This window comes from Mastomys coucha, unplaced genomic scaffold (assembly GCF_008632895.1).
Source record: "Mastomys coucha isolate ucsf_1 unplaced genomic scaffold, UCSF_Mcou_1 pScaffold14, whole genome shotgun sequence".
Classification (NCBI taxonomy): Eukaryota; Metazoa; Chordata; class Mammalia; order Rodentia; family Muridae; genus Mastomys; species Mastomys coucha.
In genome coordinates this window covers 75,899,487-75,916,698 of record NW_022196896.1, presented here as the reverse complement: position 1 = coordinate 75,916,698, position 17,212 = coordinate 75,899,487, and the positions used below count along the sequence as shown (strand labels likewise).

General features: G+C 38.0%; 1 protein-coding gene across 1 annotated transcript in view; it reads left to right on the top strand.

The window, feature by feature from the left end:
• Positions 1-17,212, top strand: part of Tmeff2 (transmembrane protein with EGF like and two follistatin like domains 2) — a 246,191-nt gene that overhangs the window by 227,306 nt on the left and 1,673 nt on the right. The window contains exons 8-9 of the mRNA XM_031367444.1: positions 11,971-12,094; positions 13,524-13,682. Of these exons, the coding sequence (XP_031223304.1) occupies positions 11,971-12,094; positions 13,524-13,682 (283 nt within the window). The remainder of the gene's footprint in view (positions 1-11,970; positions 12,095-13,523; positions 13,683-17,212) is intronic.

The window sequence follows — 17,212 nt, the reverse complement described above, 5'->3', positions numbered from 1 at the left end:
AGGGGTGGAAACAGCTGGGTGAGGGCTGTTGTCTTGTCGGTTTGAGTGATAGAATCACCTAGAATAATTTTTAAAGATCCAGTCCCTTTTTTTTTTTTTTTTTTTTTTTTGGTTTTTCGAGACAGGGTTTCTTTGTGTAGCCCTGGCTCTCCTGGAACTCACTCTGTAGACCAGGCTGGCCTCGAACTCAGAAATCCATCTGCCTCTGCATCCCAAATGCTGGGACTGAAGGCATGCGCCACCACCACCCGGCGATCCAGTCCCCTTAATGGTGACCTGATTGGGCCAGAAATTAAACCAGAAAAAATATTCATCCTTACCACTCTAACACAGGTAGCATTGCCTTAACAGAGAATTAGTTTAGTATTTATCTCATTAAACTTTGTATACATAAAAGAAAATCATGAAATTGCATTTATACAAAGTACATAGACAGACATACAGATGTGTGTGTGCTCCCCCTTACACACACACTTTGAGAGGTATTTGAACAACAAAAGCATCATCTAAGATTCTGTGACAGCCAGCCAGATACTAAGGTGTGATCCGCTTACCTGCATTATATAATATATATAATCATAGCTGTTTACAATTTCTTGTCTAAAACAATTTATTACTATTTAGAATTGATCATTGAACTTGAATATTCTACTCAAATAATGCTGAATGGCCATAATCATTAGAAGTTATTTTACCACTTTGTAAGTTTGAATTGTTAATCCACTTTGGCTCCTGGTGGGTTGTCCTCGCACTGCACTTGCCCAAGAGCTCTGGATTCACAGATGAAAGACACACACAGCTTAATTTTGATATGCCTTGACTTGCTCAGTGGCTGGGCACTTCTAAACCTTCCTGTGGATAATACACACTCCCTTCCAGTATTCCTAGCTTAACACCTTCTAAATCTATATTTTGTCTTTGCTCCCCTGTTACCTTCTGGGCAGCACCCCCTAAGGTGGACCTATCTACCTACATAGCTGGATGATTTCTCCCCTGCAGCTTTTAAATCTGATCTCTCTGCCTCCAAGTCATGTCGATTCCTCTCTCCCTCTTCAGTCCCTTGCCCATGCAATCTAAAAGTTCTCTCTCCCTCTATCTGCCCAGCCATTGGCTGTACAGCAATTATTTATTACCAGTCAAAGCCAGCTGGGGGCAGGGACCCTCAGTGTCTGAAAGCATGGCTTTTGGGAGCCGAATTAAGACAAAGCACTAGAACCCTTTCCCAACACCACTAAAGTTATAATAAGCCTTTTAGTCCCTTTTGGTTTTGTTTTTTGCCAAAAGTTCAGCTGTAAAACAGTTCCCACGGATACATGTTACTCCCAATATATTCTCTCAAAGTGCTTCTGCAGCTCAACTCATGAAAGCTTATTGAAGAGTAAAAGCTATACCTTTGTTTCTTAGTTGAAGAAATAATAAAAGCTCTCCAGTTCATGAAGTGTTCTTGTAAAAAAAAAAAAAGCTAGCTGATTGCTAGCCTCAGTCTCTGCCATTATTACCAAGTATGTCAGCACTAACCATTTTGGTGTGGCTACGAATGAGAATAAGTGAATGGCTGTGTGCAGAAATAGACAATGAGAGCAAAGCCAGGCTTCTATTTTGAATATGCATGCCTGGTTTTTTTGTTTTGTTTTATTTTGTTTCATTAATAGACATTTATTTACTTCTTGTCACTAAAACATCAACCTTTTGCTGGACCATACTATCAACACAAAAACCATGGCTCTCATTCTAAAAGGACTAAGAGATAGTCGATTCTGAGCTATTTAAGTGACGCAGGAACACAGGCTTAGGTTACCCCAAATTCCATGCTTCGCTATGGAAGCAATTTCATGAGGTTTTTATAGTTATACGGAACAAAGAAAGCCACAAATCAAGACAAGTTCAAAATACATTGGTGGGGACATCAGCGAGGAAGGTACAGAAAGTCAGGGAAGCTTTCCTATGGGCCTGAGATGCTACCTGATGCTGTTCTTAGGTTTGGATTGGTAAAGACCAGTGGTCTGCTTTGTTAGTGGATTCTAAGGGGTTTTGTTTGTTAGTCATAAGATCATAGTTCCAACACAGAGGATGCCTAGGGTGCTAGAACTAGCCCAAGAAAGGGTAGCGAAACCTTTGAACCAGCAACAGTGCAATCTCTCCACAGTACTGATTGTAATTATCTAATTACAGTTATTTCAGATTTTTTTTTCAGGAGTTTTTCATCCACAATACCATAGACACAGTGTAACTGGCCAAATTGGAATTAGTGGCACAAAGTTTTCAGTGTAGTTTTGTGATATGGCTTACGCATCAATGCCAAGTCTCAATTTCTCAATTGTTAAATAAAGGTGGTTATAAATCATTCCCTTTAGAACCACTGTCCACCCTCCACAGACTCTTAGGTCACAATGTAATCCTTGGGTGAAGGAGCTGCCTCTGTATCTCTCTCTGTGTCTCTCTGTGTCTCTCTCTCTCTCTCTCTCTCTCTCTCTCTCTCTCTCTCTCTCTCTCTCTCTCTGCCTCTGTCTCTGTCTCTCTCTCTGTCTCTCTCTGTCTCTCTCTCTCTGAGTGTGTGCATCTTTGTCTGTCTGACTCAGAATTTTTAAAGACGATGAAGAGAAGAGTCTTAGGAAAGGATTTTCTAAAAATCAGTTCAAAAGCAGGAGCCTACAAAATATACTGTGGAGGAACAACAGTATGCATGCACACAGACACACACACAGACACATGCATACACAAGCACACACACCACTCAAATATTAAAGTGCTACCATGGAGGCCAGGGCCAAGCAGAACTTCAGAAAGAAGTAAGTAGTGAACTGTTTCAAATATTCCAGAGAGCTCGAACAGCTGGATGTGAACAGACTGACAGTCAAAGCCAGTACTGCTCCGTCTGCCCACTGCAGTACTGCTCCGTCTGCCCACTGCAGTGTCCCAGAAGAGCTGCAGGGAAAAGACCCGAGTGGAGTCAAGTTAGGAAGTGAAGAAAGAGCATAGTCAATGCGTGGAGAGATGTGGACTGAGAAAACTCCAGTTTTATTTTCACGGACTCATTCTATATGCTGAACTGCTGATAGAACAGAGAAGTGAAGACACAGAAGAGCCAGACGAATTTGATAGAGAGAGCCCTCGAGAAGATAGAGAAGTGGGAGTCATAATGGGGGGCCTTTACTAAAGGCAATGGAATAAAGAAGAGAATGGGTTGTCAGAGTGAAACATTGTATCCAGGGTTTGAAGACAGAAAAGAAACAAAAGGAGACAAGGTTAGATATTGTCCTGTGTCATCCAGTCCTTAGCCAGTTGGTCTGCATGTGATGCTGGAATAATTTCTGATACCATAACCTCTGTTTGACTATCTGCTATGTAAACTCCTAGAAATGTCTTTGGTGTCCAGGTCTAAACAAAGTAGAAGTTTTATCAGTATTCCTCGAGGAGCTCTTATGAGGAACATGTTTTTACTGTGTTATATATTAAAACAGTGATGATCTTATTATGGATTCTCAAGTAATTGTAGATCTATCTATTATCACCTTATCTTAAAAATTATTCCTGACTGTGTATAAAAGACTTATCGTCTAAACCGATGGAGGGACAATAAAAATGCACATGTTATATATAACATATTATGTATAGCATGTAGCAGTGCTAGACACAGTAGTGACATGAGAAATATCAATATACCATATTACACAGAAAGATTAAAGCTGTTTGACTTTGTGGTTTGGGTTTTGCTCTTGTATTCAAGTATCCCTGTGATCACAATATTGTTAAAGCCTTCACTCTCACTGTGTCCTAGGGAATGCTCCAGTCTCAACCCCATCACTCTGTGGGATCTTAACTTCAGGTCACAGGGAAGAACAGATACATTACCTAATAATGTTTATCTGAACTGTTTATCTATTTCCTCATACACAGCCTAAGGCCAAGGAAATAGCTAGACACTCAGCTCAGGCAGATAAAAATAGATGGGCTTCAACCCATTGCTTCGTTCTGTTGTCATTTAGAATCATTTTCAGAGTTGTTACCAAAAAAGTCTCACTGAGAAAGAGTGGCCAGATCTAGGCATATAAATTTTGCCAGAAATGCATAAATTTACTTGAACGTAAAAGAAATGGAAGTCTTCTTGTCATGAAATGCCTTCTCTTGAGTTTTTCTTTCTCCAAAGTTTCTAGTAAGCTTGGACTTTTGAAGAGAAGACTCACTGCAGAAAGAGATGGCATAGCAGCCCAAGGAGTGGGGCTAGAGCAAACTAGCCCCATAATATCAAGGCAACATTACCTCTAGATGCCCAGGAGACTAATGAATCATGGATCCCTGCTTCTTCCCAAGGCCGTATATTGGCCAAACTGTTGTTAAAGCCATCTAAAGTTCCATAAAAACACTGTTTTTAAAAGGTCATCAAGCAAATCCTCTAAATCTCTGAGTAACCCACTTGCTGAAAGATGGACTCTTGATGGAATAGTGAAGCTGCAGAAGGCACATTAGAGATAGAACAGAATTTCTGTCTCCTCTGTTGCTTTCTTCATGAAAGAATTCGGCCAAGTCTGACTCCAAGAAAGCAAATGGCTAACAATTTGCATATTTGCTCTTAATAATGAGCGAAGCATCTTTTTTTTTTTCCTTAGCAACCAGGATTTTTTGTTAACTCTAAATGAGCCTTGTTATAGGAAACCCTTGAATTTCAATAATTGTGTCTAGATGCCGTAGTTAAAATACTACATATAAGGGGACACCGCAAGGTTTTACAGATTCCTCAATAGTTGCCTTTATAAATACAGGACAATCAGAAACATCAATAGTAGGAGTCCAGGGAAACAGCAACATTGTATCCTTGTATTTCAGTTACCTAGTCCACATATTACTGTACATATTTCTTCATAGGTTCTGTTACTTTTCCTGATTCAAATTCAGAAAATTCTGAAAGTGCCATCAATGCTTTCCTTGAGAGTATAATAAAATGAAAGTAGATTTCTTCTACTGTCTTTAATTTTATGAGCAGTAAGAATTCTTATAGGTAATGATGAACTCCATTCACTTTTTTTTTTCATTGTCTCTGATCAATTCTGGAACAAGAAATGTTTCTTTACATTCCTATTTATTCTGCTCCTACCTCTCCTCACAGCCCAACTAGCAAACTTTCACACCTAAGTGTTACTGTAGAGCAGAACTCTGTTGAGGCCAATTAAGAAAAAGTTATTTTCTTCTAGACAAAAGAATGGGACCTACCTCTGGCCTTGATTAGAGACCTAACATTCCACGCTCTCCAAAACTTGAGATTTAATGTATCGAGGCCTGACAGTCCTCTGGCCAAGAGGATTATGTCACCTCAAGTTATTCTAAAGAGATGAAAGGAAGAATTATTCTTTTGATGAAATAATGTAATTTTCCTTCCTAGAAACCATGCTTTCGGTGCAGTCACTATGGACCCACCATGAAGCCCTGTTAGGTCTGCCTGCTTTTCTTAAACTTGACACAAGAAGACATAATTTCTTCTTTCTTCTTTCCTGTCTCTTTCGTTTGCTTGCTGGTCAGATCCTGAGTGTGCTTTGTCTTGACCCTTTGGACGTCTCTACTCTATCTCTGCAGCTAACCTTCCTTTGTCCACTTGGCTGCCTGTCAAACCTCCATGCCTAACTCACAGGGCCCTCTCTCTTCCTCTGCTCCATCTCCCTTCTCTGTGCAGTTGCCGAGACTTACAGCTTCCCTACTATGTGGTTTCTCTTCTAAACTCTAATAAAATCATCCTCAAGCTATCTTCTAAGTCCATCCATAAACCCTTTCATTAATGAGACTAATAGTTCTGGGATGTGTCCTCAGTTTCCCCAGCCACCACATACGCTCCACATGGCATTTCCCACAAGCCATTTCGGTTAGCGTTGGGGTCTGGGTGGGAGTAGGAGGGTTTTTTTCCCAAATCATTCACAGAAATAAATATGCTAAGGTCCTTCCCTTACAGATGAAGAACTGATTGTGTACCTGCCTCTCCCGTGTGCCCAGCTGTGACTCTATCTTAGAGCCTTAGAAAAGTAGAGCCTGTTCTCTTTCATTTGTCTATGACGTAAAAAGATGATGACAGCAGCTGAGCCTACTGTGGAATCCGTTCTGGTGTAAGAACTCACCTCATTACATTCAGAATTCATTCAGCAGGAACACCTTTCTAATCCAAAAACCTCCATTGCAATTCAAACTAGATATGAGGCTTCCTGCCACCTCATGTGTTTATCTTGATAAGATGAAGAAAGGAAATCATAAGAATTGAAAACCTTCTCTAGGACTAACTGTAATCAACAACAAGAGTAATCATAGCTTAGCTTCAGATTCATCATTTATTTCTGTCTCAGACAATGTAAGTACAGTGGACAGTTAAGTCTTTTTCTTTTCTAACTTAGTTAAGTAAAATTATTTTCAAATTGCTTTGGAGATACGGTTGTGAGGAGGGAAAAATTAAAAGAAAGTTTCATGATAGGTGCAAGAATATGAGGGTTTCTGTGTGAGTTTCCCCACACTATCCGTAAATTAAAACTTGCATATTATATACATTCAACACTGAGATAGTTGATCTTCTAGAAAATCGAGGTAGACTTTGTGAGCCTACAGGAAGAGACCAGTTAAAAGATGATAATCTACTCTGAGTTATTCACATGTCTGTGCTTTCCAAGGTAGTATATAATATTAAACAATGACGCCACAAATTCAATTTGTGGCATTCACAAAATATATTGCTCCCTAAAAAAAAGACAATGCATAGAAAAGACCACTCTGAGACATATCTTAATTCTGGCCATCTCAAAATTTAAGACATTTTACACTTTTTTTTCAAAGCATGATGTCCCCAAAACTAAGACAAAAAAAAATTACTTCTTTTGTTTAATATGCTCAATGCCTCTTTTTGGTCATGTCTTTCTCTTATGATATAAAAATAATATTTACAATAAAAGTGAATATTGGTTAGTAATTAATTATAACTACATAGAGCAATAAAAATTATTTTCAGAGTTTGGAGAATCAAGATGTATGAAGTAATCTTGCCTAGCATACGGCGGCAGCAGCATCCAGAATCAAGAAAGAGAAGTCCTGCTCCTTCTTCATATTCCAGAGACTCACTGCTTCCATCTACTCACATTTGCCTAACAACAGCTCTGGTTGTTCTCCAGGGAGCAGAAGTCTGCCTCCCTATAAGAAACCTTAATAGACACTAAATTCTCAGTGTTATCTCATCCTCAGGATCTTCCCAACATACTTTAAATTACCTACACAGAATCAGTTCCTTCCTAGGGATCTTTGACCCATGGATATTTGATTTATTTGAAACAAAAGCCTGACTAAATCAAGGTGGGCATCCTAGTTAAGGTTCCTATTGCTGTGATGAAACACTGTGACTAAAACAACTTGGGAGGAAAGGGTTCATTTCAGTTTATGCTCCCAGGGAATAGTCCATCTCTGAGGGATGCAAGGGCAGAGACTCAAACAGGGTAGGAACCCAGAGGCAGAAGCTGATGAAGAAGCCATGTTTACTAGCTTGGCTCCTATTTCATGCTCAGCCTGCTTTCTTATAGAATCCAGGGCTTACCCTCTGCCTAGAGATTACATCACTGTCATCAATAATTATTGGATCTTTTGGAGGTATTTTCTCAACTGGGGTTTCCTTCTCTCAGATGACTCTAGCTTGTGTCAAGTTGACATAAAATTAGCCAACACAGAGAATTATTACTTTAAAATATTATCCAATCAATTATACATGTTATCTTCCCAAAGGGATCACAAAAGGGAGCCCATTATGCAGTGGGTAATCTTCAATCTTTTAATATGTTTGACCCATTCATATTTGAACTTACAACGCCCCTTGACTAGGAGCTAAAGGGAGAGGAGTTGTACATTCCCAAAGGAAAGTAGCCAGAGACTCTAAACCACTTAATTCAAATAAACTATATAATTATCTTTTGGATTTGATTCGTTGCTGCACTCTCAGAGCAACTCCCTCGTTGTAGACACAGATGTCAAGGAAATGGAGTAGATCCTCAGAAGAAGAGGAATAGAATGGTAAACAGCATCAGACACGAATAGTATGCCCCACCTGTCTTTGTAACTGGGACTCTCGCTTTCCTGTTTCAAAAGGGCTTTTCAGGACACACAGACCTGGAGAGCACGTGAACAGGTGACTTGATTTTCAACACCTCCTTGGCCAGTCTCTAGGTGATTCAAAAACATGGGTGATTTGGGTCAAATTTCACACTGCAGTGTTTCTGGTTTGAACAATAATATCTTGCTTTACAGGTGAGTTCACCAAATATTGTATTTTCCCATTGGGGCTGGGGAAGAATGTGGAACAGAAGGTAGACACACAAACACAGCCCACACCAAGCAGCATTGACTCAAGTAGGAAGCACTCAGTTTGACTCCATTACCTTTCTACCCACTTCTATGTAATAAGCTGCAATAAGATAAGGCTGTGCCTTATCCCATTCTGTCTGTCCCTCTGGCTTTCCATGTCTGTCTTCACCTAAGAACTCCAGTACACATAACTGTGCTAAAGAGCAGACCTCCTCGGTATTCCCTCACAGTTGTTGACCGGCAGTGGGTAATGTGGCTATATTAGCTCTGCTCCAAACAACTCAACATACACAGGTGACAGCCTTTTCAAAGGGTCAGGTTCTCTCTCTGAATTAAACATGGGTAAACATTTGCACAGAAAACTGGGTGCTGATTTTATCAGAGACACACAGCGTTTGTAACCAATAGCCACAACCTTATTAGAAGACAGAGTATAATCCTTGTATTAATTCTTTTTAAAACGGAAAACAAAGAACTCAATTCTAAGCTGTCATCCAGTAGAAGAAAGACGTACATTCCCAAAGTATACCATATGCATACAATTTCAAGTCTTCAAATGCTTTATTGTTCCTTGGATATAACTTCAGGTTCAAAAACATTGACCATAACTCATATGTATATCTGTTTGAGATATTAGACTTCTGTGTTTCTTAATATACTTAAATATTATTTCTAAATTATGTCTATTGCATTACTGGATTTATTATATATTTGAGTTTTCAGTCAGCTGGTTTACTTGGTTGAATTGACTAAAAATCCCTTGACATATATTGATGACTACTCATTTTCTTGCCCAGAGATTGTTTCTTTTACTCATTTATTTTCCAATTTCTCTACTTCTTATTTGACAGTATCACATGAGTAGCAAAACAGAGCACTCTAAGTTTGCAAGAACTGGTATAAACTAATTAGCAGATTTTTATGATGGAGACAACCCCTTCCCATGTTACCATTTGGCCTAGACAATAAACAGAGAACTTAGCACACCAAGGCAATACCTTCATTCAGACTTGGTCCTATTTAGCATGTGGAGATCAGGTCAAGACTGTGGACATTGTTCAAATGCAGAAACTGTCAGTCCAGGAGTGAGGCACAATATAAAAATAACCTCAAGAATGGGTTTTGAGTTATAAAAATTCCTGATCTTCTTCTATTGTTAGCAGAAAGAAAACCACCTCTTTAATAGGATAAGATAAATTCTGATAGAAAGGCCCTGTACAGCTGGAATTCAGGTTCGTCAGAGAGAAGCTCCCCACACACAACACACAGGTGTGCAGAAGCACTGAGGTGTTACTAACGAACACCAAATAGAAGTGTTGCATAGTTTGTTATGCGAAGAAGATCCAGAAATAAGAGTGGAAATCAGTGCTGGCTCATTTCATGAGCCATGGGACTGGCAACCCCCACTGCTTAAAAATCCTCTTTAAAGAGAAAGCGAATGAATTGGCTACTCCAGTTGTTGCCACCTGGACCCAGCACAAAATGAGCCCACTCTTGTCTGTGGAGTCTTGAATAACCAAGTCATTACAAGGTACAATTAAAAACAGTGGCTACACTGGTTCTATTTTGTTCAGAATTTACTCAATACTTTGGGTTTGGGGGGTGTTTGTTTGTTTTTACTTTGATTTTCTTGTGCGTCCTTATGAATTGAATTTGCTACCCAAAAAAAAAAGGCAAAAAAAATGTAAACAATACTTAAAAGAATGGGAGAAACCAAAACAATCCCCATACCCTCCCAATCTCTTCTACAGAAATAGTTCACACATTTTAACGTTAACGATGCTTTTCAATACAGAAATACCTTCATGCAAAAGATCATCAACCACAACATAGCTAAAATGACACAGACATAAAACCAGTGAGGATCTGAAATGTCACCGGCCATCTATCTATTATCACCACAGTATATATCTTATAAACTTAGGGCTAACACATGAAATACTTCTCACCAGAGCAATATACATAAATATCCCCGCAAAAGAAAGCACTAAATATTTTAACAGTTTGCTTCAAACTTTAATGATTTGCAGATGGCATCTAGATCTTAAAATGTATAGAAAGATATTTTACAGCTTTGACTAAATATAAATAATACATTCATCTAATTCATGAATGGCAAAGACATGTCGTCCCTCTGCTGATGAATATGCTCATCATCCATGACTGCCAGTGACAATTACAAGGATACACTATAATAAAACACTGTGCCCCTGTGTACAGATAATGGGAAGTAATCCATTCCATGAAAACAGTAATTAACTTGCAATCTTTCGTTACTGCTGACCAGTTACAATGATGTTGAAGAATACTTGTAGATTTAAAAATACAGATTAGATTGAGGTTGATACAATTGTATTTCTCATTTATCCAGGCAGGAATTTTTAAGGATATCAGATTTCAAAAGAGACAATGAGAACAAAACTCTGTGTGTGTGTGTGTGTGTGTGTGTGTGTGTGTATCTGTGAGTTCTGTGAGTGTATCTGCCGGAAAATAATATTATGCATCCTATTCTATCATTGTCTGCCTTACTCTTTTGAGTCATAGTCTCTCACTGAACACAAAAAAGAAGGAAAGCTCATGAGCCTAAGCAATTTTGTCTCCACATCACCCTGACTGCACTTACATGCATGCACATGGCCACACCTAGCTTTTTACACTGATGAGGTAAGCCAAACCCAAATCCTCATGCTTACACAGCAAGCACTTTTACCCACTGAGCTATCTCTCCAGCCCAGAGCTTCTAACACTAGAAAACAAACTCAGAAGGAATTGAGCAACCACCTGCTTGGAGATGGTATCACAAATGTGTAGTCAACATATTTGAGCGAACAGAAGCCCAAAAGCACAAACAGGTTCTTTTAAAAGCATTAGAAAACAAAGCTTACAAATGACAGTGGAAGTGGTTCATTTTAGAATACAAGGCGTTTCCATTTTTCTTAAGTTGAATTTCACAAATCATTCTTAACACAGGCAGATTGTATACATTAAAGTAAGCTTAGAGCATTTAACATGTACTCTGTGGCTATCAATATAAGTGATCCTAAAACAACCTTCCGGTTTTCAATTGTATTATTGTGGCAGTAAAAAAAAAAAAAAAATGCATGGATGCTAGTAAAATAAAAACCTCACACTCAAATTATAAAAGCACCTGACAGAATGCATTTGTTGAAATTTGTATGTGGTTTGAAAAATGTTTAAGAATTGAACACAGCCACATTTTAACTTTTAAGCCCTTGGGTTCAGAAAGTATCAATGCATTTCAGTAATTTGTACTCAGAAACATTATGTGGGGGTTTGAAATTCAAAAAATAGAGGGTTTCTTTTTGGATTATTTTATGATCAACCTATAGTCTCTATGCAAGTAAAATTAAAGCTGTCTGACAACTCATGGGCACATTAGTCACTGTTAAAGAAGTAGGAAATTGCGTAAAAGCATGAAAAGCACTGGGTAATTTTGCAGTTTCATCTCTAAACATAATTGTAAGGATGCCTGCCTTTCAATTCTCTCTCCCTCTTTCTTCTGAAGCATGGCCTTTTAGTTGTTGCCCTTTTAAATAGCTTTGCCTACTGTAGCTTTGCTTGTTAATGCACGGGTTGATCTTGCCCCCTCTATAGAAGGTATTTACAGGGGGTACCTGCTTTTATCTGTATTCACAGAGAATGCTAACAAATTAGAAGAAAGTGCCAGAGAACACCACATACCTTGTCCAGAACATTATAATGGTTTCTGCATGCATGGGAAGTGTGAACACTCCATCAATATGCAGGAGCCATCTTGCAGGTAACATTTTCTTTCTTAAACTTTAAAGAGCATAAAGTAAAAATGTAGAAACTAGCTTTTAAGAGCTAGTGGAAGTGGTTTACATTCTGCTTGAAGAGGGAGCAGCAACAAGATTTCTGTCTCCCCTATACACAGAGAGGAAGGGAGGGAGGGAGGAAGGGAGGAAAGAGAGGACAGAGGGAGGGAGGGAGAGAAGGAGGGAGGGAGGGAGAGAAGGAGGGAGGGAGGGAGGGAAGGAGGGAAGGAGGGAAGGAGGGAGGGAGAGAGAGCAGAACATGTGTATGCCTTCTTCACTCTGTGCAGCATGCCATGCTGTCACTGATGTATACTTTAAAGGGCATGGTACACTTTTTATTCACCATTCTTTCCTCTGAATAAAGAGTTGTGCTTGGCACTTCTCAGTGTTTCTTGAGTAAGTGAGTTATCGTCTCCAAGATCCTCTACATATTCTAAGAAATATCATCCAACATGGCTTTCTTGGGTACTCAGTCTCTTCTCTGTAGAGCCTGGTGTCTTGAGATTGGCCATACCTCCAGTTTCAAGCTCAGACACAAAGAAATTGTTGGTCTGGCTTTAGTTTATAAATATCTACTGAGTGTTCATGTCTAGAACAAACATTATGTCTGAGATGACAAATCAAAATGAAAATATATCTATATTTAAATTAATGTACAGTTGGCATATGATGAAATAAATTGATTGTGATATAGAAATATACAAAACCATCACTATTCGTGTCTCTGTCTCTGCCTGCCCCTCTATCTCTGCCTCTCTCTGTCTGCCTGTCCCTGCCTATATTTTATCAACAATTGTCTTCTCTACCTGTTTCCTTTCACAGAATACACTGGTACCTGCCTGTTCTTCAATAGGCAGATTGGACATGACAGAGAAAGCTGTCTCTGCCCCTTCTTCCTCAACAGTTATTAAATTAAATCCTCTGGATGTAATAGGAAGTTCCTCGTGATGTAGTTACAAGGAATTCAAAGACAAGTACTAGGAGCTTTCCACAAAGCAATGACATAGTGATCCAATTTAATATATTTTCACATCAAATGTCCATTTCAATATGCAGATTGAATAGCTAAGTTTTAGTTGGAAAGCTGAGGGAGTGAGAAACACAATTCATTATCAAGAAAGCCTCACACTAGCCTCGTTTCTACATTTATATTGCCTATACCACAATTTTTTTGAAAAAAAAAAATTCTCCCTCAGAACTTTATGACCAGCAAATTTAAGAAATTTGCTGTATCTCTCATTCTAATATTTTTTCAACATTTCTCCAACATTGATATATAAAATGCCTAAAACAAATAGGCTTTTTTTTTTTTTTTTGGTACTGTGTCATTAAGCAATAAGTAAGCATGTTAACTTAGGTTAAAGAAACAAATTAAAGTTCTGAGCCATAAGTAAGAAGACGTTGTCCTTCCAGATGTGATGCTGGCTACACTGGTCAACACTGTGAAAAGAAGGACTACAGTGTTCTCTACGTCGTTCCTGGCCCTGTCCGGTTCCAGTACGTCTTGATTGCAGCTGTGATTGGAACAATTCAGATTGCTGTCATCTGTGTGGTGGTTCTCTGCATCACAAGGTCAGTAACAGGACTTGGGCATGACCCAAGCTAAGGCAGCATGACTCCTCCTCTGATCCTGAGTCTGAGTCCCTTGGTGAATTAACTGCTGCCATCCCTTCTCCATGAGTCCTAGCTCATCACTATGAGAACGTTTGAATAGCCTAGTGAAGAGGCATGAGTTTTCCTCATTATTTTCCTCATCTTTACACTATTATGAGGATTGTTTATGTCATAAGATTATTTCTCTTTCTAATATATATATTAGAAGTACATATATATATACACACACATATATGTGTGTGTATATTTGTATGTATATATATGCATATATATATATATATATATATATATATATATATATATTACCACCCTCTGTTTAAAGACTCTTTTCTTGTTTTATCTGCAAAAACCTACTTTTTATTCTGACTATGAACCAGAATATCTACCTACTGGAATCACTACACCAAATGTGAAAATAGATAATACATAAGGTCTAATAAATAGTGTGAAGGAATGCTCAAACTCTATCTCCCATTAGTAACATTTATATTTCCAAGTAGAACTTTCAAATACCATCAGTGTTACCATACTTGGTGTAAACAACAATAGCTTTTTAATTGTTAAGATGATAAGTTCTCTTCACAATATTTTAAAAGGGATGAGAAAGGTTGTGCTGTAGTAAATGAAAATCTTTGATATATTTCTGAAACATGTAGTAGATATCATACCTTAATAGCAAATTCCTAGCTCATAAAAGGGTAATTTTTACTTGAACAGGGATGAAATAGAAAGAGAGTAGAGATTTTATCTAGTTTCAACACGTAATCACACCATGACTCCTGAGTGGTGTTTGAGGTCCAGTTTGAAGAGAGAGGCAAAGAGAGGGATTTTTTTTTTGACCTCTTGCAAGTGCAAACATGTGGTAGACAGAGATCTCCTGAGTGTGCGAGCATGTGGTAGACAGGAACTAGACACTGAACCCAATCTTCTGACAGCCAAAAAGGCCAAGGTAGATCCTTTTAAAAAAAAACTGAATTAATTCTATTTTTTTTTAAATTCCAGAGAACCTTTTAAGGTTTTTATCAAATCCATAAGATATTAAGACTCTGATACATTTATACTCACTAGAGAAATTCTCCCCAAATTATTTCTAAAAACTGGAAAATAAGAAGCATTATGAAATTAAAACATAAAGACTATAATGTACCCTGACATCTGTACTATACTATCTTCTTTAAAGACAAGTGTGGAATCTTCTCTTGAAAAAAGACAAAATATGGCGTATAAATCCTCTCCTGGCCTACAGTAATAAGGAAAGGCTATTATTGGAGCTTGGTGCTACCCTAAGTCGATTAGAGTCCATTACCTAGACTACATGTTTAGATACCCAGTGACCCATTGGATATATAAAAATAAAGGCAGAGAACGTAAAACCAACTCAAAAATGAAATATTCTGAACATAAAAAGAAAAGATAGAGAAGAATCTAAAACACAGAAAACTGTGCCGTACTTTTCTAAGCACACATAGAAAAATAAGACTTGTATTCATATTCATACAATAACAAATTGATGGCTGTTTTATATAGTGAAGAAAGCCCAAATTTCAATACTTCATGTCTCCAAATTAGCTATTAATCACATTTTCATTCCCATACATTATTTTAAAATAGAATAAATATATACACTATTTTACCAGAAATTGTGTATTTGTGTTATAATTTTGTCATATATTTACATATTCAGTTGAGTATACAAATGCACGTGTATACACACTTTACAACATTACAAAAAGTGAAGTTATTTCATCCATTCATTCATCATAACTTTCATGGCGGAGATCCTGAAATATGAGATGTTCTCAGATACTGAGATTACACAGCTGAGTAATGAAGCAAAAACGATGGCCAGTCTGTCTACTGACGTAGCTTTGCGTTACCCTGCTCCTCTGCTCCTATCTTCTCATGATTTTGTGTGCTCTTCTGCAACGGACAACCTATGCTGAGCTCCCAGTTTGAATAAGCTCTGTCTGATGTGTTTCCAAATTATATTGCTTTTTTCTTTACTTTTTGTTCTAAAACTAAATAAAAGTTATTCTCTATCTGCTTTAGAAGAAGAGAAAAAGCACATCAAAAAAATATTAGAATTGTCATAATGCATTATATAAATACCCCCCTGTACAACCAAATCTTTAAAACATTTTCCAGGAAAAGTATAAATCTATACATTACACCAACATCCAGGGTAGATTCATTCCATTCATTCAAAATTAGTGCCAGCTAGGTCCACCTCTGACCCCCAAGATACCCTGCTTTCCTAGTGATATAGCAAGCCTCGTTTGTCAAGATCTTTTCCAAAATATCCAGATGCTAGACAATTTACAGAATTATTCCTAGAGTCAATCCCCTCATTCACTTCAATTTCCTCTCAATATCTATTCTCAATTCTTTCTTTCTGTTCTCATCTGTCTTACCACTTTTTCCCTGAATCTATCCCTCCCTCCCTCCCCTCCCTCCCTCCTTTCTTCCCTCCATTCCTCCCTCTCCCTCCTTCCTCCTCCCTCTCCCTCTTCCTTTCTCCTTCTCCCTCCCTCCCTCTCTCTCTCCCCTCTCCTCTCTCTCTCTCTCTCTCTCTCTCTCTCTCCTGTCTATCCAATTTTTCCTGTCTATTCAATAACCTGCCTTTGGAGCAGTATATCATAAAAATGAATATCTAGAGACATGATCCAAATGAACATCTTGTCCCATTGAGAAGCTGGATTTTCAGCTTTTTTGCTTCCATCTCTCACTTGCTGAGAGAGTGACTTTCTAGATCTGTGTTTGTTTTCGGCAGATATGTCAGCTACAGCAACTACACAAGAATTTGCTCAGACCTACTATGTATGTGTGTGCATAAGTATGTATGCTCATTCACGTATTTTCCTCTGTCTCACCCTTAGTGGTAATAGAATTTTGTTAGCTTTGTACTGCTCTTGCTTCCATCATTAAATCTCTTAGTATAATAAAAAAAGAAAAATACTAGATCAGAGATTTTCAGATAATGTGACCAAATACTAGATTTTTATGGAAGCAACATAATTGGTGTCAATTTATATCTCTAGCTTTATAACATTAATGCAAAACAATGGTATTAGGCTAAACCAAAGCAATATTCTTTTACACTTCCATTCGGGTATTTTCAGTTGGTTTGTTCTGCTCTGATAGAATCTTAACTTGTAGCATTGAAATGTCAATATAGCACTCATTGTTAAGACATTTAAACATAAAGTTGCGGAAGACCTTTAAAGGGAGCTGTGATGAGCCTGTGATGTGCGTGTTTGCCTTGTGCTGAGTCTGTCCATCGCACAATATAATGAACAGACTTAAAAATGAGCAGTGAAGAGCAAAGCAAGAATATTTCTCTTCAACTTCTTCTTCTGTTCCTCAGTTCTTGACAGAAGCTTAAAGACAACTGCAAGGAGAAGAAAAATAATAATAATAGTTAATGACATATACAAGTAACCAGATTCTACCTGTAATCAGTTTTGTTTTGTTTTTGTTTTTGTTTTTTT